The 22,338-nt window shown below is 43.4% G+C and overlaps 1 protein-coding gene across 1 annotated transcript in view; it reads right to left on the bottom strand.

The window, feature by feature from the left end:
* LOC126456057 (esterase FE4-like) overlaps positions 1-22,338 on the bottom strand; it is a 68,995-nt gene that overhangs the window by 21,636 nt on the left and 25,021 nt on the right. The window contains exons 4-5 of the mRNA XM_050091812.1: positions 9,140-9,271; positions 6,942-7,089 (exon numbers count right to left, since the gene is read on the bottom strand). Coding sequence (XP_049947769.1) covers positions 6,942-7,089; positions 9,140-9,271 — 280 coding nt within the window. The remainder of the gene's footprint in view (positions 1-6,941; positions 7,090-9,139; positions 9,272-22,338) is intronic.

Below are 22,338 nucleotides of genomic sequence, written 5' to 3' on the forward strand. Positions count from 1 at the left end.
CGAAGTTCCATTCGTTGGAATGGTTGAAATGGTATGAAATAATTCTCTCGCAAAATTCGCACATAAACACCAATTATTCATTGTACAGAATAAGGATAACACCAACTTTTCCTTTGTGTGCTCATTGCCTCTACAGATTATTGAACATGTTTTAAATCCGTCTGTCTAACTACAAGAAAGTGCGCATTTTTGTCACGAAACGTGTGTCTTTTATCGACATAAAGTATCACCAGCACTCTGCAATGAAACGTATTTACAATTGGCTGGCTTTCTAAATCTAAAAAATGTTATGTACAAACTATGTTGATTTTACTTACGACATTTTGAATTTTGCTCACTTTAGGAAGTGTATCTGTTTGCACTTTTTTGAGGTATCCTCTTGTTGGGCACTGGCATTGTTTTCGTATAAAGCCACATTGGTTTGCAACACTACACATTTCATGATGTGAAACATGACGCTACGTAGCATCTGTACTGCATTGTTACCTACTTACTGCTAAACGTGTTTCTGTATTTTGTATGAGTAGTTTTGCCTTGAAGAGAACATTTTTAGATCAAGTGAAAATCAGAGCTAGCGGATAGGTTTGCAAACTTCTCACAGAAAAACACAGAGAAAAGTTTAGCCAGGAGTAGACAAAACTAGCAGTATCCTACATTGTCACGTTTCAGATCAAGAAACATATAGTGATTCTAAGCAATGTGGAATTAGGCAAAAAACAGCAGGGGAAATGGATAGAATACCACAAAAGTGTGCTAGCAGACGACACTTGTTCATGTTAACGAAAATCGTACATAAAACACCGCAAGTACACTCAACGTACCTCGCATCGAACTATTTTTAGATCTAAAAACAAGCGACATTGTAAATATGTTTTATTACAGGCGACTGATGATATTTGATATAAATGAAACGAAACGTTATTGATGACATAACCACGCACTTTCTTGTAGTTACGCAAACATATATGAAGTACGTTCAAAAAAGGTAATCTCATTCTACAACTTCGTGTAGTTAAATGTTTAAAAAGACTGACATACTGTAAACAGCCTTACTATACATCTACCATTTTATGAAATTTGTTGGGACTAATGAGGCACTATCTGAGGGTAATAGCAGAATTCATAAATATAACACTAGGAACAACAGTTGTACACACAGTGCACAGCATAGCTTTACCATTTCACGGAAAGGAACAAAGTATGCAACCATGAAAAATGTTTGAACACCTGCATTGTGAATTGAAGGTGGGTATCAAATCTTTTACAACAAATTGAAATCATTTTTGCTTGATAACTCCTTCTACTCAACAGAATAAATTTCTGAATAGATAGTACGTGTGAGTTGTACGAGGGGCGCTCAATAAGTAATGGAACACACTTTTTTCTCTACCAATTTCGGTTGAAAAAATGGGGAATTTGTTGTGGGAAAGAGTGGAATATTAGCGCTCCAGCTTCTATAGTTTCATAAGTTCTGCTAGGTGGCGGAACTATTTGTAGCCTTCAAAATGGCGTTTGTAACGGAGGTGCGTCACAAGGAGAGAGCTGTCACTGAGTTTCTTTTTGCAGAAAACCAGAGCATCGTAGCTATTCATTGGCTCTTGTAGAATGACTACGGAGACCTGGCAGTGAACAAAAGCACGGTGACTCATTGTGCAAGGCGTCTGTCATCACCGCAATAAGGTCGCGCAGACTTGTCCGATCCCCCAAGTGCCAGCCGGCTGCATACAGATGTGACTCCTACAATGTTGAAACGTGTGGATACTCTCATTCGAGGTGATCGACAGATCACAATCAAACACCTCGATGCACAACTGGATGTAGTGCTGACACATTCGTCCACCATTTCGGGTACTGAAAGGTGTGTGTCACTGGGTTTCTCGCCGGCTAACAGAAGGCCATAGAGAGCAAAGAAAGACATGCGGGCGGAATTAATTGCGAGTTACGAGGCTAATGGTGACAATTATTTCTCGAACATTGTCACTGACGATGAAACTTGGGTTCTTCAGTTCGAACTGGAAAAAAAACGGCACTCCATGCAGTGGCGCTACAACAACTCTCCTCCGAAGAGAAAATTCGCACCGTTAGCCGGTAAAGTCATGGCGATGGTCTTCTGTGACACTGAAGCGGGTATTGAGATTGATGTCGTCTCACAAGTCGCAATGACCAATTCTGAAGTGTATCGTGTTGTTCTCGGGAAATTGAAGAAACCACTTCGGCGTGTTCCTCGCCACAAAAATATAAACAAACCTTTTCTTTTCCATGTCAACGTAAGGCCTCACACAAGTCTCCTAACCCCAGACGAGCTGACAGACCGCCATTGGACTGTTCTTCCTCATGCACCCTAACCCCGGATCTCGCACCTTCCGACTTCGAAGTGCTTGGCTGAATGAAGGATCATAGGAAGTTCGCGGGAATGCATTGAGCTGACAAAAGTCGTGGGATAGGGATATGGACATATACAGGTGGCGATAGTGTCGCGCACATAAGGCATAAAACGGCAGCGCGTTTTCTGAGCTGTCACTTGTACTCAGGTCAGTCATGTGAAACGGTTTTCCACGTGATTTTGGGGGCACGATGGTAATTAACAGACTTTGAACACAGAATGGTAGCTAGGAGCCTGGGACTTTTCATGTAGGAAATCGTTAGGAATTCAAAATTCCGAGATCCACAGTGTCAAGAGTGTGCCGAGAATACCAAATTTCGGACATTACTCTGGTCACGGACGACATATTGGCCGTCGGCCTTCACTTAACAACTGAGAGCAGCGGCGTTTGCGTAGAGTAGTCAGGACTAACAGACAAGCAACTCTGCCTGAAATAACCTCAGAAATCAATGTTGGACGTACGACGAACGTGTCCGTTACGACTGTACTGCGAAATATCTTGTTAATGTGCTATGGCAGCAGACGACCGACGCGAGTGCCTTTGCTAACAACACGACATCGCCTCTTCTGGGCTCGTGACCTATCGGCTGGGCCCTAGACGACTGGAAAACGGTGGCCTTGTCAGATGAATCCAGATTTCAGCTGGTAAGAGCTGATGGTACAGTTCGGATGTGGCGCAGACCCCAGAAAGGCATACATTCAAGTTGTCAACAAGGCACTACGCAAGCTGGTGGTGGCTATAGTATGGTGTGAGGTGTGTTTACACCGTTTCTTCTGGGTCCTTTGGTCCAGTTGACCGGATTATCGACTGCAAATGGTTATGTTGCTTGGAGATCATGTGAAGTTAGTCATGGATATCATGTTCCCAAACAACGATGTCATGTCACAAATGTTCGCTATTAGTTTGGCGAACATTGTGGCAATTAAAGCGAATGATCTCGCCACCGAGATCGCCTAACACTTATGCCATCGAACAATTTTATGGAACGTAATCGAGAGTTCGTACACAGCATCGTGTACCAGCAAAACATTCGCAATTGTGGACGGCTATAGGTCCATGGCTCAATATTTCTTCAGGGAACTTCCAACGACTTGGTGAATCCGTGACGCGTCGAGTTGCTGCTTATCTCCGGGTAAAAGGAGGTATAACACTGTATTAGGAGGTACCCTATGACTTTTGCCACCTCAGTGTGTGATCCATGGATGATGCAAACATTGAGGTGAACTAAATTACACCGTGGTGTAGAGAAAGGACGAAGAGGACAACAAGATGTGGTCCTCATGCAGAATGAACACCAGACGACTTGCCAAAACAAGGAAGGGAAGAACACGTGAGTATCACAGACGGAGCAACAGCACAGAGGAGCTTGAAGCGCAGAACCATGGAGTCTTGCAGTGATCAAGCGAATTACCAGTAAAATATTGTATCAAAAATTTAATTTTGTGTTTGACCAATGTGTGATTTGATGCAATAATTTTGAAAGTATGCGAGTTGGTTACGGTTGCAGCTATACCCTCAGATAATAAACAAGACATTCAGCGCAGAGACCTTAACTAACTGAGATGCAGACTCCATACACGAATTCCAAACTATAATCAAACTAAGAGACTTCCTATTTATCGATGTGCTGTGGTTTGAGCTTCCGGCACGGCTTCGTAACGAGACAAGGAGTATGTGGGCGAACTACGGACGTAATTCTGCTGCTGGGCGCTACAATGGCGCTACAGAGGCACCCTACAACGCGGCGTTATGCCAGCAGTGGGCGAATGGAATGCTACGTGGTGTAGCACAACGCAGCAATGAGATCATAAATCGTCCTACGTCTGGCCACAGCAACTGTCCCCTCAGTGTTGTACACCCGAACGACTCTGTGGCCGCGGCAGCATATGTGGAATGTACGCTAGGGTACTCCTGCATAATCTAACAGGTAGGTGAAGCTGCTGATATATGGGTCATCAGCTAGTTCTGATGGTTGTGAACTTCGAACTAGATATGCCGAGACCAGACCACCTGGCGGGTTCCGTCGCCTGAGACTCCGGCCAGACTCAGAGGGTCGTGCATTCAACGTGCGGCCTGCAGGCTTCCTGCCAGGCGTCATGCGTTGCGGGCGATGCAGGCCAGCCTAACCACCTTGCCTCGTCGCAGCGCGACAGCTGATACGATACTTGCTCAGCAAAGAGGAGGCGCCGTCAACTGCTGTTGCGCACCCGAAGCATTCCACCAGGAACGTCACACGCTGCAAGTAGCAAGTAGCAAGTACTCCTGAGCTGTTGACGTCAACTTACTGTGTAGCAGGCAACAAGTGCTGCATAAGCGTTCTTGACTAGGCAGTTGCCCTGATACTAGAGAATCCGCAGCCCATAAAGACGTCATTTTATGCAGCCCGCAATATTATATCTGGCCTTCAAAAACGAAGCGCGAGATGTTCATATTATCTATATCGTTATGTGCAAACTATTACTCCCACAGAAAAAAATGAACAGTAACTTTCTGTGGGTGATTTAATGTAGTTAAATTTTACACTGGGAGCCACAGTTTTCGAGTCACTCAAGGAAAATGAATGAAAGTAATCTTCAAATTCACCTCCAGTCTCATACCCATCCCTCAACAGCAGGGATTTAGAGTATGTTGGTCGTGGTACTTTCTCCTACAGCTGTACAAAAAAAAAAAACCTTTTTAGGTCTCTGTTGATTGAGCTATTACGCCAACAGCATAAACGGCTATCCCATTAACATTTTTAATTTAAACGTGTCCGTGAGGATAATGGAAGAAAAACGACTTTTGTAAAATTAACGCCAAATAAGTACGATCCTAATTTAACCTTTATAAGCACAGTTGTTTCGTACTATGAATGCCTTACAGTGATGTATTTTTTTTATTTCGTGCTGTTAAAATTCATGGAACTGTTACCCAAAATTTATACAACCTGTCAGTGATACAAGTTGAGTGTGGGACTGTGGGGCCCGTTTGACGATCACTTTTGACCGTTTTCTTGAATAACTGGAGTACAAAATTTAGCTACATTAAATTTCCTAGGAAAAGGTCGCGTCCGTTTTCTCTGTAGTACTAGTAATCTGAGTGTAGGGAATTAGAGAATATGAAAAACTTGGACGTCGTTTTATAAAGCCACATATAACATTGCGGACTGCAGAAAACGATATCGGTAGTGGCATCTCAATCACCCTGTACACGTGTGTTAAAAACATTTCCCAGAGATGTGCCACTAGTGAGAAATTATCTTTCCAATTTACATCTTGGTATTATAATGCGAGCTACAAATTATTGGCTGAGAAAGCAAATTCCGATAATGTAGAAGACACAATGGGATGACTTGTTTCTGTTGAAGTAGCTAAGTCAAACAAATAATGTCATAAATATCTGCAAACAAAATGGGAAAATGCTAAAGAGGTATGCGTTCATACGGTATAGCAGAGAAATTAGAACCAATGTGATCCTTACAACTAACCATAGACTGCATTTTGTGTGTGTAGGCAGAAGAGGAGGAATGGCAACACCGGACTACTGATTGGTAAGCGATAATTTGCCGGTATGTCCAACAGAAGGCAGTATTAAAGATATTAATGCCCACTCTTGGTAAAGTTCTCAGCATCATTACTAGCTGCTCCTTTGCTTCGCGAGGCCTCTCAGTGTAGGCGCTTGTTCTGTACTACACTAAATCATTTGAAACATCTGAATCCTGAAGATACATTCTTTGTCTGGAACTGTCTTCGCATGTTCCGTTTGTATTGGTAATGTATTCAGTACACTCGACTTTAAAGATTTTGGATTGTGGGAAGCTGGTTGACATGGTTCAAATGGCTCTGAGGGCTAAGGGACTCAACTTCTGAGGTCATCAGTCCCCTAAAACTTAGAACTACTCAAACCTAACTAACCTAAGGACATCACACACAGCCATGCCCGAGACAGGATTCGAACCTGCGATCGTAGCGGTCGCGTGGTTCCAGAATGAAGCACCTAGAACCACTCGGCCACTGCGGACGGCTTGTGGGAAGCGTTGAACCTAATGTGTTCATTCCATGGTCAGGTCCACATTAATGATTGTCGTCGTATATCCTGCCTGCGTCAGTCACTGCGTTGGTAATCCAGCGTATTGAAACACAGACTTGAAATCAAAAACACTTCAGTCCAAGCAACACCACACTAACGTGTACTAGTTATCTCTACTATAGCGGCTCGTTTTAAGAGAGAACTTGATGACATTTTTGTGATACGTAAGTTGTATATTAACTGTTATGACAAAGGTACAGTGCCTCCAAATTATCATTGCCTTCCTAAACTGGCTACTAGTTTCATCTTAGCCTTCAGGTTAACATGCTGTGTAAATTCGTTCTCCATCTGGGGCTAGTACATATCAGCCTAAGGCCTTTTTACAGTCTGCCATACAAGTCCAGGCTGACAGAGCAGCCTTCAATCTTTTCTCGGTGGAGATTGTTTTATTCTGCAAACATATTCATTTAACATCAATTTCTATGCAACAATGGCCTAGTTTTGTAAGATTTTAGCTCTTCATGTTACTCAATTAATAATGTTCCTTACCCAGAAGACCCAGTCGATAATTGATGGTGACGATTATGACATCCTGGTCCACATAATAATGTGGTCTCGCAGTACTAGATCTTTGTGTGAAACATCCTCCATGGATATAAAATATAACATTTTTCAGTGTTCCATTCCGCGTTGGCGTCTGCAATAACATACAGAACAGTTGCAATGTAATCTTCAGATTTAGAATAAGAAGCATGAATCATTTTTTTAGTTTATTTCTGCTCAGGCTATCTGATCAAAAGTTCCGGACACTTCTATGTAATGCAGAATTAACCACTAGTTGTCTTCAGAGACTGACCAGCCAGTACAAACGCAGTCGGGGCATATTACAATTGTAGGAGGGCCATATTGTGTTGTTAGTAGCGAAGCAGTAACATCAGAATGGATAGGTCGAGAAAGAACTTCGAACGTTGATGTGTCGTTGAATGTCAACTGAGTAACAAATGTGATAGGCACATTTCAGTTCTGCTAAAGCTGCCCCAGGCGACTGTTGATGGTATGATTCTAAAGTGAAAATAAAATATGAACGAACAACCGCTGCTAAAGCAGGCCCAGACAGACCTCACGTACTGAGGTTGGAAAAAATCATCATCATCATCAACATTTAAGACTGATTATGCCTTTCAGCGTTCAGTCTGGAGCATAGTCCCCCTTATAAAATTCCTCCATGATCCCCTATTCAGTGCTAACATTGGTGCCTCTTCTGATGTTAAGCCTATTACTTCAAAATCATTCTTAACCGAATCCAGGTATCTTCTCCTTGGTCTACCCCGACTCCTCCTACCCTCTACTGCTGAACCCATGAGTCTCTTGGGTAACCTTTCTTCTACCATGCGTGTAACATGACCCTACCATTTAAGCCTGTTCGCCCTGACTGCTACATCTATAGAGTTCATTCGTTGTTTATCTTTGACTTCCTCATTGTGGACACCCTCCTGCCATTGTCCCCATCTACTAGTACCTGCAGTCATCCTACCTACTTTCATATCCGTAACCTCAACCTTATTGATAAGGTAACCTGAATCCACCCAGCTTCTGCTCCCATACAACAAAGTTGGTCGAAAGATTGAACAGTGCACAGATAACTTAGTCTTGGTACTGACTTCCTTCTTGCAGAAGAGAGTAGATCGTAGCTGAGCGCTCACTGCATTAGCTTTGCTACACCTCGCTTCCAGTTCTTTCACTATGTTGCCATCCTGTGAGAATATGCATCCTAAGTACTAGAAACCGTCCACATGTTTTAACTTTGTTCCTCGTATTTGGCACTCAATCTGTTTTTATCTCTTTCCGACTGACATTACTTTCGTTTTGGAGAAGCTAATCTTCATACCATAGTGCTTACATTTCTGATCTAAAACGACTCATGAGTTTCACAGGGGTACCTCCAGTACAGCTAGCGCTATGACTGTGTGCAGCGAGCTTGGAGAAGGAAGTGCAATGGTCGAGTAGCTACCCATGAGCCACATGTTTCCGTCGTCAGTGCCGTAGTCAGTGTTAAGCTACGCTTGTGGTTGTGTAAAGAGCGACGTCAGAGGACATAGGACGATTGGAAACGAATGATTTTGAGTGATGAATCGCTCTGTAATCTGTGGAAATCCTATGGAAGGATTTGGATTTGGTGAATGCGTGGAGGATATACCTGTCATCATGTGTAGTGACAACAGTGAAGTACGGTGCAGGCGGTACCTCGGTATGGGGGTGTTTTTTTGTGGGAATGCTAACTGCCCAAATACGAACACATATTATAGCAACCTGCTCTCCGAAGAGGAATGGATCGAAGATGACGACAGCCTGTAGCAACATGACATGGGCCTTTTCGTGAAGCAACATCTGTGAGGCAACGGTTAGTGGGCAGTAACCTTCTTGTAGTGCAACGGCGCAGAGCCCCGACCTCAAACCAATGGAACACCTTTTGGATGAGTTAGATCGAAGCTTCGAACATCACTGCCTTCTCTGGTTTCGTTTCTTGACTTTGAAAGGTGTCCCATTGTTCCAAAGACATTCAGGCACCTCATTGAAAATATCTCCAGCAAAGTTCAGTTCGCCGTAAAGCCTAAGCGTGGACACAACCTAAATTAATGCCTACTAATACGTGTACGGATACTATTGATCAGATATACTCTAAAACATTAAATGCAGGTTGAATGAAATTTTAATTTACATTGTGTTTGTTACTGTGTAATACGTACCCCTGGACCGAACACGTCAAGAAACAAGCAGTCCTCGCCGCCAATCGCTTCTCCACTGCTGTACTGGGGACACCTCTCTCCCGCCGCCAAGGCGTCTTTCACGCCAGTCCACGCCGACTTTTTCACCGGTGGCTGCAGAAAAACAGCTTCTATTCATGTGAAGTCTTAATATGCTCACAGCTGACCGAGATTAGTCTGTACGAGGGCTTCAGAGTGATTTACATAAATTGTAAGAAAGAAACAACAGTGGAATAGCAAACAAACTGTCAAGGTAAAAGTTGTGGAAGGAAGTTATTCAAAGGTGTGGATCTTTTTAGATGTGATACTTTTGAGAGGAACAATTATACTGAATTCGTAAGTCAACAAAAACTGCAACCACAGAATGCCATCATTCTAATTGCTACTGCTGGCCATATGTGGACAACTTCAGATATATGTAATGTTTTCTTTAAAATAACGAAATATCTTCCACTGTTTAATCTGCAGTGTTGCTCGTCACAAAAATTTAAACACTTAGCAAAGGATTTCATCTTTCTACGAAGTAAGTGAACTTATGAATGTGAAAAGTAGAATTCTGGAAGAAGATAACCAAGTGACCGTTTCCGACATATTTTACTTCATTAATAAAAACCTAATATTGTATTTCCTTAGTACTTACGTTAGATTTCCTTTCCGTTATATTGATCTGGAGGTTATCAATTACGGCAAAATATTTAACTGTAATAAGTATGTTATGTCGCATTACGTTGAACATAATTGTTTCTTTTTTTCGAAAATTATGTTTACTGCACTTACCGCCTACACCCCCCCCCCCCCTCCTCCCACCACGCTCCTCCGAAATTTGGTTTCGAATCGTCCTGGGGCAAGAAGCCCCCAGGGTAGTAGTTTCGAATTTTGATAGCTAAAGAATTTTGAACGGTGGACTTTGGTGTAGCTGAGTCGGATATATAGAGAGAAAACTTACATATATTTATCAGTGTGATCCAACTGCATAGCTATATATCCACAATCGCAGAATGTCGGTGATAAAATCGGTAGAGGAATCCAGATTAACAAGTTGTCCTCTGTTGTGTCGGCTACTGTGGGAGTCAGCAAGGACACAAACAAGGAAGGAACGAAGTTGCCATGTCCATTGGCAGGAATCCAAAATGATCTGTACATAACATTTGAATATTAAGTTCATTTCTAAAAATAAGAGTAACTTCTCTTTATGCAGTGGCTTCCTGTGCCTCCGACATGTAAGTACTTCAGCCACTATTGCTACTCACAGGACGCAGGCTAAGTGTCGTCTCGTTTCTGAAACACTTCCATCCTTATTCGTAAAAGGAACATTAATTTCAGTACATCAGAATTGTCGTACCGTATTAACATTTACATATGGAACATTTTTCCTGTACCTTATGCTGGTTGGTAGTTTGGTTGGTTTAAAGGGGAGGGGGGGAGGGTGAAGGGACCAAACTGCGAGGTCGTCGTTTCCTTCTTCAAGGGAAAGAGGAAAAGAAGGAGACGTACAGCACAATAACAGGAGAATGGAACAACCAGAAGAACGACAGGAAGACAACCAACACTACAACGAACAAAACAGGAAAAGAAAACCACAGAGAGAAGCAAGAAACAGGTGGAAAGAATAAAAACAAGAGAGCAGATGACCGTGGCTGGCCGACCACGAAAACAAAAAGGAAACGCCAGCCACTCTGCGGCACATTAAAACATCCAGCCTAAAAGCATTAGAGCGGAGAACACACAGAGACAAAGGACATGTGCTAAAACTTATATAGAATGATAAAACCCACCGTCACGTATAAAACGTAAAACTAAATTAGCCGATGAGGCGACGTCAATTAAATTTAATGGCAACGAGTCCGGTAACTAATAAGTCCGTCGCAGGGCAGCCAAAGGAGGACAGCTCACCAAGATATGGCCCACTGTCAGCGGGGAGCCGCACCGACACTGAGGTGGGTCATCACGGCGAAGGAGGTAGCCGTGTGTCACCCAAGCATGGCCAGTGCGGAGCCGACAGAGAACCACAGAGTCCTTGCGAGAGGCCCGCGTAGAGGTATTCCACACATTAGTAGTCTCCTTAATGGCACGCAGTCTGTTGTGCGCTCTGAGGTTATGCCATTCCGTCTTCCAAAGCCGCAAAACCTTGCGGCGAAGTACTGAACGCAGGTCAGCTGCATAGAAGCCGATCTCCATAAGCATTTTCCTCGTAGCCTGTTTGGCCATCCCGTCAGCAAGTTCGTTTCCAGGGATTCCGACGTGGCCTGGGGTCGTGACAAACACCACCAAATGACTGAACCGTTCCAGGCCATAGATGGACTCCTGGATGGTCGCTACCAAAGGATGACGAGGGTAGCACTGGTCGATAGCTTGTAGGTTGCTCAAGAAGTCAGTACACAGAAGAAACGACTCCCCAGTGCATGAACGGATGTGTTCAAGAGCACGAGATATAGCCACCAGCTCGGCAGTGAAAATACTGTAGCCTTTGGGCAAGGGATGCTGTTCAATATGTCCTCCATAGACATACGCGAAGCCGACGTGATCATCAGCCATCGAGCCGTCGGTGTAAGCCACCTCATGGCCTCGGTACATGTCAAGAATCGAGAGGAAGTGTCAGCAGAGAGCCGAGGGGTTAACTGGATCCTTAGGGCCATGTGAAAGGTCCAGGCGAAGCCGCGGCCTAGGTGTACATCATGGAGGTGTACATGAATGGACCTCAAGTTCATGTGGTAAAGGCAAGGACTCTAGTTCGGAAAGAAGATATTGGACACGAAATGCAATTGGAAGCCCTGGCCTGGGTCACCAAAACGGGAGATGAACCACCGTGGGTGGGAAAATGAGACGGTGACTCGGTTGTGCAGGAGAACTACGAACTTGTGTAACGTAACTGACCAGAAGTTGTGCATGCCGAACCTGCAATGGAGGGACTCTGGCCTCTACCAGGACGCTGGTCACCAGACTCGTCCTAAGAGCTCATGTCGCTAGGCGAACGCCACAGTGATGAACTGGGTCGAGTCAACGCAATGCTGAAGGCGCCGCTGAACCATAAACCAGACCCCCACAGTCAAGGTGAAATTGAACAAGGGCTATGTAGAGATGCAGCAGTGTAGAGCGATCTGCACCCCACTTGGTGTTGCTCAGGCAGCGGAGGACGTTGAGGTGCTGATAGCACATCTGCTTAAGCTAACAAAGGTGAGGAAGCCAAGTCAATCGGGCGTCAAAACCAGTCCTAAGAATCGATATGTCTCCACTACAGTGAGTGGATCGTCATTAAGCTAAAATTCTGCTTCCGCATGAACGGTACGACGTCGACAGAAGTGCATAACACACGACTTTGGAGCCGAAAACTGGAAACCGTGAGCTAGAGCCTATGACTGCGCCTTGTGGATGGCTCCCTGTAGGTGCCGCTCAGCAACACCAGTACTGGTGGAGCAGTACAAAATGCACAAGTCGTCTGCATGCGGAGAAGGACAAACGGACGGACCTACAGCTTCTTCAAGACCATTAATGGCCACTAAAAATATGCACTCAATATAGAGCCCTGCGGGACTCCATTCTCCTGGATATGGGGGGAACTATGGGACGCACCAACTTGGACTCGGAAAGTATGAAGAAACAGAAAATTTTGGATAAAAATTGATAGTGGGCCTCGGAGATTCCACTCGTATAATGTGGCAAGGATATAACGTCGCCAGGTCGTCTCATAAGCTTTTCGTAAATAAAAAAAGAAGGTAACCAGGTGTTGGCGTCTGGAAAAGGCTCTTCGGATGGCAGGCTCGTGGACACAAGATTATCAGTGGTAGAGCGACCCTAGCGGAAGCCGCGCTGATATGGAACCAGTAGGCCACGTGACTCCAGGAACCAACCCAACTGCCGGCATACCATACTTCCAGCAACTTACAAAGAACGATGGTGAGTCTAATGGGCCGATAACTATCCACATCAAACGGCTTTTTACCGGGTTTGAGCATAGGAATAATGGTACTCTCCCGTCATTGCGATGGAAAGACGCCATCGCACCAGATACAGTTGAAGATCACAAGGAAATGTGGCTTGTAGTCAGATGAGAGATGTTTAATCATCTGACTGTGGATCTGCTCTGACCCAGGAGCAGTGTCAGGGCAATGTGCAAGGGCACTGAGGAGCTCCCACTCTGTAAATGGGGCGTTATAGGATTCACTGTGGCGTGTAGTGAACGAGAGGACTTTCCTTCCAGTCGCCGTTCGAGAGTGCGAAAGGCTGGGGGCGTAATTCTTCGATGCAGAGGCTCGAGCATAGTGCTCAGCAAAGCGCCCGGCAATCGCGACTGCTTAGGTAGATAAAACGCCATTTATGTTAACACCGGAAACACTTGTGGGGTCTGGTACCCGAAAACACGTTTGATCATTGCCCAGACTTGGAAGGTGACGTATGGCCCCAAAGGTCGAGACGTATCTCTCCCAACACTCCTGGTTCCGTTGTTTGATAAGTTGGTGAACGCGGGCACGGAGCCGTTTAAAGGCTATGAGGTGTTCCAGGGAAGGATGCTGCATATGCCACCGCAGAGCTCGCCGACGATCCTTAATTGCTTCAGCGACCTCCGGCGACCACCAAGGTACTGGCTTTCGCTGGGGGCACACTGAATTGTTTTAGTCACCTACTCAACCACCACATCGATGTTCCCGCGTGGGGGAGATTCAGCGGCGATAGCAGAGGTGAAAGTTTCCCAGTCTGCCTTGTTTAAGGCCCACATGGTCAGGTGTCTGTGTGCAGTGACAGGAAGATGGCGAAGTGGTCACTACAACACAGGTCGTCATGGGCTCTCTAGTGGATAGATGGGAGAACTCCTGGGGTGCAAATTGATAAATCAATGGCCGAGTAACTACCATGAGACATACTGAAATGTGTGGTGGCCCCAGTATTTAAGAGGCAGAGGTCGAACTGACAGTAAGGTTTCAATATCTCTGCCTTGGCCAGTAAGCACAGAGCCCCATCACAAGGGGGTTATGGGCGTTAAAATCTCCCAAAAGTAGGAAAGGTGCAGCTAATACATTCAGGGGTACTCCACAATCTGGAGGAAGATATACATTGCAGACAGTTATTTCCTGCATCGTCCTTATTGTGACAGCCACAGCTTCAGGCACAGTTTCACTACAGACTGAGTTTAGGATATAAACGAAAACTCCACCTGACACTCAATTATAGTCGCTATAGTTCCTGTAATATCCCTTATAGCCTTGGAAGGCAGGTGTCCGCATTGCCGGGAACCAGGTTTCCCAGAGGACAATGCAGAGAGCAAGTGTAAAGCTTAACAGATGCTGTAGCTCAACCAGGCGGTGGAAAAAACATCCCCAGTTCCACTGGAGGATAACATCATCGTGAGACCTGAAGCCATGGAACATTCAATGAGGCAGTTTACGCCTCAGGGTCACCTGCTGCCACTGATGTATTGCCTAAGCAGTCTATATTCATTGTGTCTAAGGGTGTGGCGAGATCTAGGTCCTCAGTGGATGCTAGAATTTCCACCTCATCCACAGGCACAGAGCTCGTAGGAAGTGGTGGTGTGAGTGCTACCGCAATTCTCTTGGTCTTGGGGATCTTCGTTTTGGATTTCTCTGGCTGCTCCTTGGGTTTCCCTGGCTGGGAGGACTTCACTGATTCAGCCATCGGTACTGATGATGAGTGTGAAGCCTTACAACCAGCTGCTTTTGGGCTCTTCAGCCATTGGCGGGTGTCATGTTTCCCACTAGCAGAAACCTAGGAAGGGCGTGACCCAAGGGACCCATTCCTAGTGAGAGGAGCTGAAGAAGACTTAAGCTTCTCCAGAACAGAAGTGGGGACTGATATCGCCAATGGTTGTGGGGTGTTGCTTCCAAAGTAGGTGGTGCAGGAGCAACAGGGAGGGAAATGCCTCCCACCATCAAGGGGGCAGGTGTAGCCCTCCAGCTCTGAGAGGTGACTGGGGTTGGTGGAGCTGGGCTAGAAAAGTTGTAGCGGCAGCGTAAGACGATGTTGTATGTACACGATGTAGGCATTCAAATTTCCTCTTAGCCTCGTGTAGGTCAGTCAGTCCAGGGGCTTGTACTCTATGATTTTCCTTTCTTTCTGAAGAATCGTGCAGTCAGGCAAGCAAGATGAATGGTGCTCTCCACAGTTGACTCAGATTGGAGGCGGGGCACATGGAATATTGGGGTGTGATGGGCGTCTGTAATCTCGACATGTGACGCTGGAAGTACAGCGGGAAATCATAGGGCCAAACTTCCAGCATTTAAAGCACCCCACAGTGGGAGGGATATGGGGCTTTGCATCACAGCAGTAGACCATCACCTTGACCTTCTTGGGTAATTTATCACCCTCGAAGGCCAATATGAAGGCACCAGTGGCAACACGATTATCCATCGGACCCAAGTGGACACGCCGAACGAAATGTACACCTTGCCACACTAAATTGGCGTGCAGCTCATCATCCGACTGAAAAAGAAGGTCCTTGTCAAATATGATACCCTGGACCATATTTAAGCCGTTATGAGGTGTGATGGTTACAGAAACAGCGTGTCACAAGCGAGTAACGCCCATAACTGGGCAGAGGATGCTGTTTTGATCAAGACTGACCCAGATCTCATTTTGGACAAGCCCCCATCTTCCCAGACTTGTCCTCTAAATGCTCAACAAAAAACTGGGTGTTCAACGTCATGAAAGATTCCCCATCAGCTCTCGAACATACAAGGTACTGGGGCGAATAAGACCTGCTGCCAACCTTAGCCTGACGTTCCTCTCATGGTGTGGCCAGGGAGGGGAACGATTTGGGGCCACACTCCTGTGTGCTGAATTGAGCCGGTGAATGCATAGAGACTGCTGGTGTTTGACCACCAGTAAGAGATGATGTACTATATTTCATCACATGCCCTCCACCCTGATGCCACCCATTCTGATCAGGCGCCCTCCCCATGTGCGCCACCCAGCCACAGCAAAGGTCACCTGGCAGGATGGCTATTGCCAGGAGTCCTGATGCCCCAGGGTGACGAGCATCTACTCCTCAGCATACAAGGGGAGCCATCAGCAGAGTTGTTGTTGTTGTTTGTTTGGAGGGAAGAGACCAAACAGCGAGGTCATCGGTCTCATGAGATGAGGGAAGGATGGGGAAGGAAGTCGGCCGTGCCCTTTCAAAGGTACCATCTCAGCATTTGCTTGGATCGATTTAGGAAAATCACGGAAAACCTAAATCAGGATGGCCGGACGCGGGATTGAACCATCGTCCTCCCGAATGCGAGTACAGTGTGCTAACCACTGCGCCACCTCGCTCGGTCATCAGCAGAGTGATGCCTGTGTGGTATGGGGCTACAACCAACAGGGTACATGGTGGCCCCACCTTAACGGATTGGCTACTGTGCTGGATATCAGATGCAACCAAGCAAACAACTCCATTATCATCGTCGGTATAGGAAACGATACTGCACAGTCGATGGAAAAATATGCACTCAGAAAGGTGACCTCGCCCAACAGTTGGAGAATGAGCAGAAGTGCTGATCCACGTCGACGAAGGATGTGATAGGTGTCAGTGCATGGAGGACATTGTAAGTAGGCTGTTGAGGTTTTTTTATTGGTATCGCCACCTCTGTATGAAAATCACTGGCTGTGCTGTGTGCAGTCTGTGGCTGCTTTGCATTGTTGTAATACTCGCCATTGTAGTGTTTGGCAGCTGGCTGTGAACAGCGCGTAGCGTTGCGCAGTTGGAGGTGAGCCGCCAGCAGTGGTGGATGTGGGGAGAGAGATGGCGGAGTTTTGAAATTTCTCATGAACTGCTATATTTATATATGATGATATCAAGGTAAAGACATTGTTTGTTCTCTATTAATATCTTTCATTTGCTAACTATCCCTATCAGTAGTTAGTGCCTTCAGTAGTTTGAATCTTTTATTTAGCCGGCAGTAGTGGCGCTCGCTGTATTGCAGTAGCTTGAGCAGCGAAGATTTTTGTGAGGTAAGTGATTTGTGAAAGGTATAGTTTAATGTTAGTCAGGGCCATTCTTTTGTAGGGAATTTTGAAAGTAGCTGATATGGTATTTTCTTATACAACTTTACACATCGGTACCATATTTCTCTAACACACAAATTACACAGCTATCTGATCATGTAACTGAGAGAGACAAACATTTATTTTACTACATCAGTGACAGATGTTTACGCAATTACACAGTTGGATAACTTCACACTTATGAAATTGTATTTTGTCTGTACTTTGTGAAATGCTCATATTTTTTCGGAACCATTGTGATACTATGAGAGCTTTGAATGATATATTTGGTAAGGGAGCATGATTTTAAAGTACGTTTGAGGTAGATGACATTATTGAAATGAGCAGAGAATATTTTTTTAGGGTTTGAAATTATTGCAGAAAGCTACGACGTTTTTGAGATTTGACTGAGGTGTTATGATGTTGTTATTACGATGACGATGTGTATTATGTTGTTGAGGAATGTTTATTATGCTACGTATTTCTCATGATGAAATATTGAAGAAGTGTCGACGAATATGTATATGCATAATGAGGTAAGGAATAATGAGTAGTGTTTAGGGACTCTGATTTGTGGAAAAGGTTGTTGGAAACCAAGAATCGTACTTTAAGAGTTATGAAATGTGCGTAAATGCGTGACTGTATCACAATGCTGACGAATATTTTATTTGGACACTTATATTTATAGGATTTTCTTTCTACAGATTTGCAACGCTAATTCTTGACCTGTGAAATATTTTTATGTGAGACTGTCACGGTAGCGGAAACTGCTGTCGTAAATATTTCCGTAAGAAAGTTAAGTGACCACCTGCACGTAATGCGTCGCGGGCACCCACCTGGGCGACAGCCGCCCGAAAAAAAAGCCATTAGCCTTTCAGCGGCACAGGTAGAAAAAAAGAAAGGGGAGGCCATTGTCCTCGCTATTGACATTTCCTTGTTGAAAGCATACTGTGGAGGTCATAATTTATGATATTTACTGAAATGCCTAATGAAACGATGAGAAACATTTCACGGCTATTGTCTTGCTAGTTGAGAAAAATGCCATATGGCTTGCTTTATGTATTTATTTACACATTTTGTTTAATATTAAGTTTCTAGCTGCACTGCAGCATTGGTTAAAATAAAATTTAATGTATGTACTAATATAGTTATTTTATGCCTACAGATCCAGTCAATAAGAAATTTATGATTTACTTCCAAGAAAACGAGGGCACATAAATATACATTTCCTTTCACAGGAATTGCATAAATAATTTCTTTACGATTTGGTAACTTATCTGCTAGTGTAAGTTCACGTGATGCATCACTCTAGTGTTTAGATGTGACATAGGTATTAGACACGGCCATTTTAGTGTAATATTTTTTCTGCTTGAGCTATGTCATGTTTAGGTATAAGTTGCTGCTGTTTGCCAGGCATAGTGTTATTGAATTTGACTTTGTATTATTCTGTTAAGCCAGTTTTACTAATGATTTATTTTTATTGTTTGCTGCACATTGCCTTAGATTAGTTGTAATATTACAATTGCTTTGCTAATCTCTTAATGCTGCTTGCTTTGCAAATCTGCGTTTTTTTTCATTGCTGTTTATATTAATTGTTTTATGTGATGCTGCATTGCCTCGTCCCTTGGTATATATATCTGAGCTCAGTAGATTTAAGTTAGCTTAAGAGGGGGTAGCCTCTAAGAGAATGAGTTGCGATGAATTGGAAGAAATGCATTGAGAAGTTATACGAAAAAAAGTACAGAAAACAGGTTTAGGTAGGGTTTTCTTGGAAATAAATGTTGAGGTACGAAATGTGTGAACATATAAATACAGAAAGCATGCTTAGATAGAATTTTTTTGGTGGAAACAATGGATGAAATAAGAGGAAAGATATATGAAGTTTTGGGTTGGACTGCAGTACCAAATGTTACACTGAAAACGAACCCTGTCCTTTCCTATTGGTGTTATCCCACTATATGTTTGTGTACCCTTGTGTATTTGTTTTCTTCCTGTCTCTGTGTAGTTTCATAGGATTTTTTCTTCTTCTAATACTAAGCTACATTCACTATGATGAGGAATACTGTTATCCTCAAATATAATTGGCATTAATAATATGTTATTTACCTTGTAAATATGCTTAGACATTATTTATTCTGTTTTGTTTTAATGCTCATGTGTAAAGTTGATGTTCCAAAAGTTATTCCGATCTTTTATGTATCTACTTATCTCATAATTCCTGTAAGACTGATGTATATGTTTATTTCTATTCTTTTGTAAAGCCTGTGTTACTACAATTGTTATCTATATTGCTATGTTCTTTAATGATGTATTTTGTACCTTTGTAATTGTATTCTTATGTTATAAAATTGTAATTGTCACCAGTTCATGATATTATTAACTTGTTAGTTACATTTCACTGCACACATTTCTGTTGGTCATGGTATATGGACAATATGTGAGAAGTTGGGACTGTTAGTGTTTGCACGTGTGTTAATGATTCAGCAAGGGACTGGATAACAGCATTGTTGGTTCTAAGGACAATTCCAGAAACTTTGTGAGTGCACAAGTGGTGGTTTATGGACTTGCTCTATTCTCCGCAAGACTCTTCAATGGTGATTGTGCACCTGCACAGTCACAACAGATGGCTGCTGGCTATCTCTACCAGGACTACAGTGGGTCTACATCTTTGATGATCCATCAATACCATTATTTCTGCAAGGACTGCAGTGGGTCTGCACCTCTGGAGGCCCACCAATACCATACTCTCTACCAGGACTACAGTGGGTCTACTCTGTGATGACCTACCTACCAATATTCTTCAAAACGTCGAATGACTCTGCTGTGGGTTTGCTCTGTTATGGCCCATTATCTGTCAGCGTGTCGAGAGTCACCACTGTCTTTCCGTTGGAAGGACAACACTACTTCTTCAAGACTGCATGGAAATCCACTACTTCTGTGTGCATTCTCTTTTACTGTTCAGACTTTGAAAAAAAAAGAAAAACACTGTAATTTTACTGTGATGAATCAGGACTGTCTTTATAGACTGTGAGAAAATTTTAGCTTTTGACCAACATAATATCAATAAGTGTGTGCATTTGATTTCTTTGTTATTGTAATTATGAAAAATTTTATCAAATCATTATTGGCCACTGCCCAAAAAAAATTTGTAAAATTTTTTGTGGGGAGCATGGGGGCTATGTAAGTAGGCTGTTTAGGTTTTTTTATTGGTAACACCACCTCTGTATGAAAATCACTGGCTGTGCTGTGTGCAGTCTGTGGCTGCTTTGCATTGTTGTAATACTCGCCATTGTAGTGTTAGGCAGCTGGCTGTGAACAGCACGTAGCGTTGCGCAGTTGGAGGTGAGCCGCCAGCAGTGGTGGATGTGGGGAGAGAGATGGCGGAGTTTTGAAATTTCTCATGAACTGCTATATTTATATATGATGATATCAAGGTAAAGATATTGTTTGTTCTCTATTAACATCTTTCATTTGCTAACTATCCATATTAGTAGTTAGTGCTTTCAGTAGTTTGAATCTTTTATTTAGCCGGCAGTAGTGGCGCTCGCTGTATTGCAGTAGCTTGAGCAGCGAAGATTTTTGTGAGGTAAGTGATTTGTGAATTGAATAGTTTAATGTTAGTCAGGGCCATTCTTTTGTAGGGAATTTTGAAAGTCAGATTGCGTTGCGCTAACAAAATATTGTGTGTCAGTTTAAGCACAGTCATGTATAATTGTTTAAAGGGGTCGTTTCAACATGATGCATCATATAAGGCGCCCTTCTCTTTGTGAAAACTTTGAAAAATGGAGGTCAAACACTACAGCGTAAAGGCCGAAACATGTGAGACTCCTTTAAGTCGCCTCTTATGACAGGCAGGAATACCTCAGGCCTACTCTAACCTCCGGACCCGCAGGGGTGGTCATGCTGATAATTAACGCCGTGCAGAGATAGATAATTCCTGTCAAATAGATCAAAATTAGTAAATACTTGGAGCAAATAGTTTGTAAATGCCATATCTTGGGGATGTACTGCATCACACAGACGTTTGTCTGAAAAACTAAGTTAGACACTGTCTTCATTCAACAGTTACTTCAGGTGTTACCGGAAATTCATATTACCCTACAGAATCGCTCAAAAAATGTGATTCCAATAATCAGTTGTGAACGCTGTCTTGAGTAGGCCTACCCACTATAGCTAAGTATATTTCTTCACTTTCCATGTCATGTTATATTCCAGTCAGGGAGCTGGTACTCCAACTGCCCATGTTAAATTGGTCAACTTTATGTACTTTTTCCCAAAGAACTATTGAAGTCACAATTACGAAGTTCTGAAGCCTTTTTCTGGCAGTTGATTTATATTTACTGAATTAGAATTACTTTATTCGCGTGAGAAATGTTGATTACTGAATTTAACTCATGTTTGTTGATGCTTTTGGGAATAGGTATTAAGTCTAATTCATGTAAAAAGGAACGTTTCACTATAGTTTTAGTACAGTATTTTCTTTTCAGCATTCTGCAGCACACTAACATTTAAACAGGAGGTGCATGAGAGATTGTCTGGGCAACACTCAGTTTCAAGGCAGGCATAACATTGTAACTGGAACATTCCATTGATCACTAGGCTCACCACATGACGTAACCTAAATCTTCTGAGAAAACATCAGTTCGCCAGAGTGTTAAGTTTCTTAATCACACTGAAATCATTTGAGGAGACTTTAACCATCCAAGAGTCAGTTGGGAGAGTTCCAGATTTGTTAGCGGTAGATATGACGAGACATCCTGTGAAACATTACTAAATGCCTTCTCTGAAAATTTCCAAGAATGGACAGTTCGGAACCTCACATATAACGGAAATATATGAGATCTAATTTCAACAAATAGGTCTGACCTCCTTGAGGATGTAAACGTGGAAACAGCTGTCAATAACCAAGAAGCAGTTATGGCAACAACGAATACCAAAGTACAAAGGGCGTGTAAAACAACTAGAAAGATTTATACATTCAGCAAACTAGACAAAGAAGGAATAGTGTTATATCCCAGTGAGGAATTTGAAATTCTTTACTCAGAACACGAGCATGTAAAGAAACTATGGTTCAAGTTCAAAAGAATAGCTGACAATGCACTGGATAGATACGTAATCAGTAGAACAGTTAATGATGTGAAGGGTCCTTCATGTAAGTTTCTAAAGAACAGAGGCTGTCGCAAAGTAGATACATTACAAACCATCGC

The sequence above is a fragment of the Schistocerca serialis genome, chromosome 2 (genome assembly GCF_023864345.2).
Source record: "Schistocerca serialis cubense isolate TAMUIC-IGC-003099 chromosome 2, iqSchSeri2.2, whole genome shotgun sequence".
Taxonomy (NCBI): Eukaryota; Metazoa; Arthropoda; class Insecta; order Orthoptera; family Acrididae; genus Schistocerca; species Schistocerca serialis.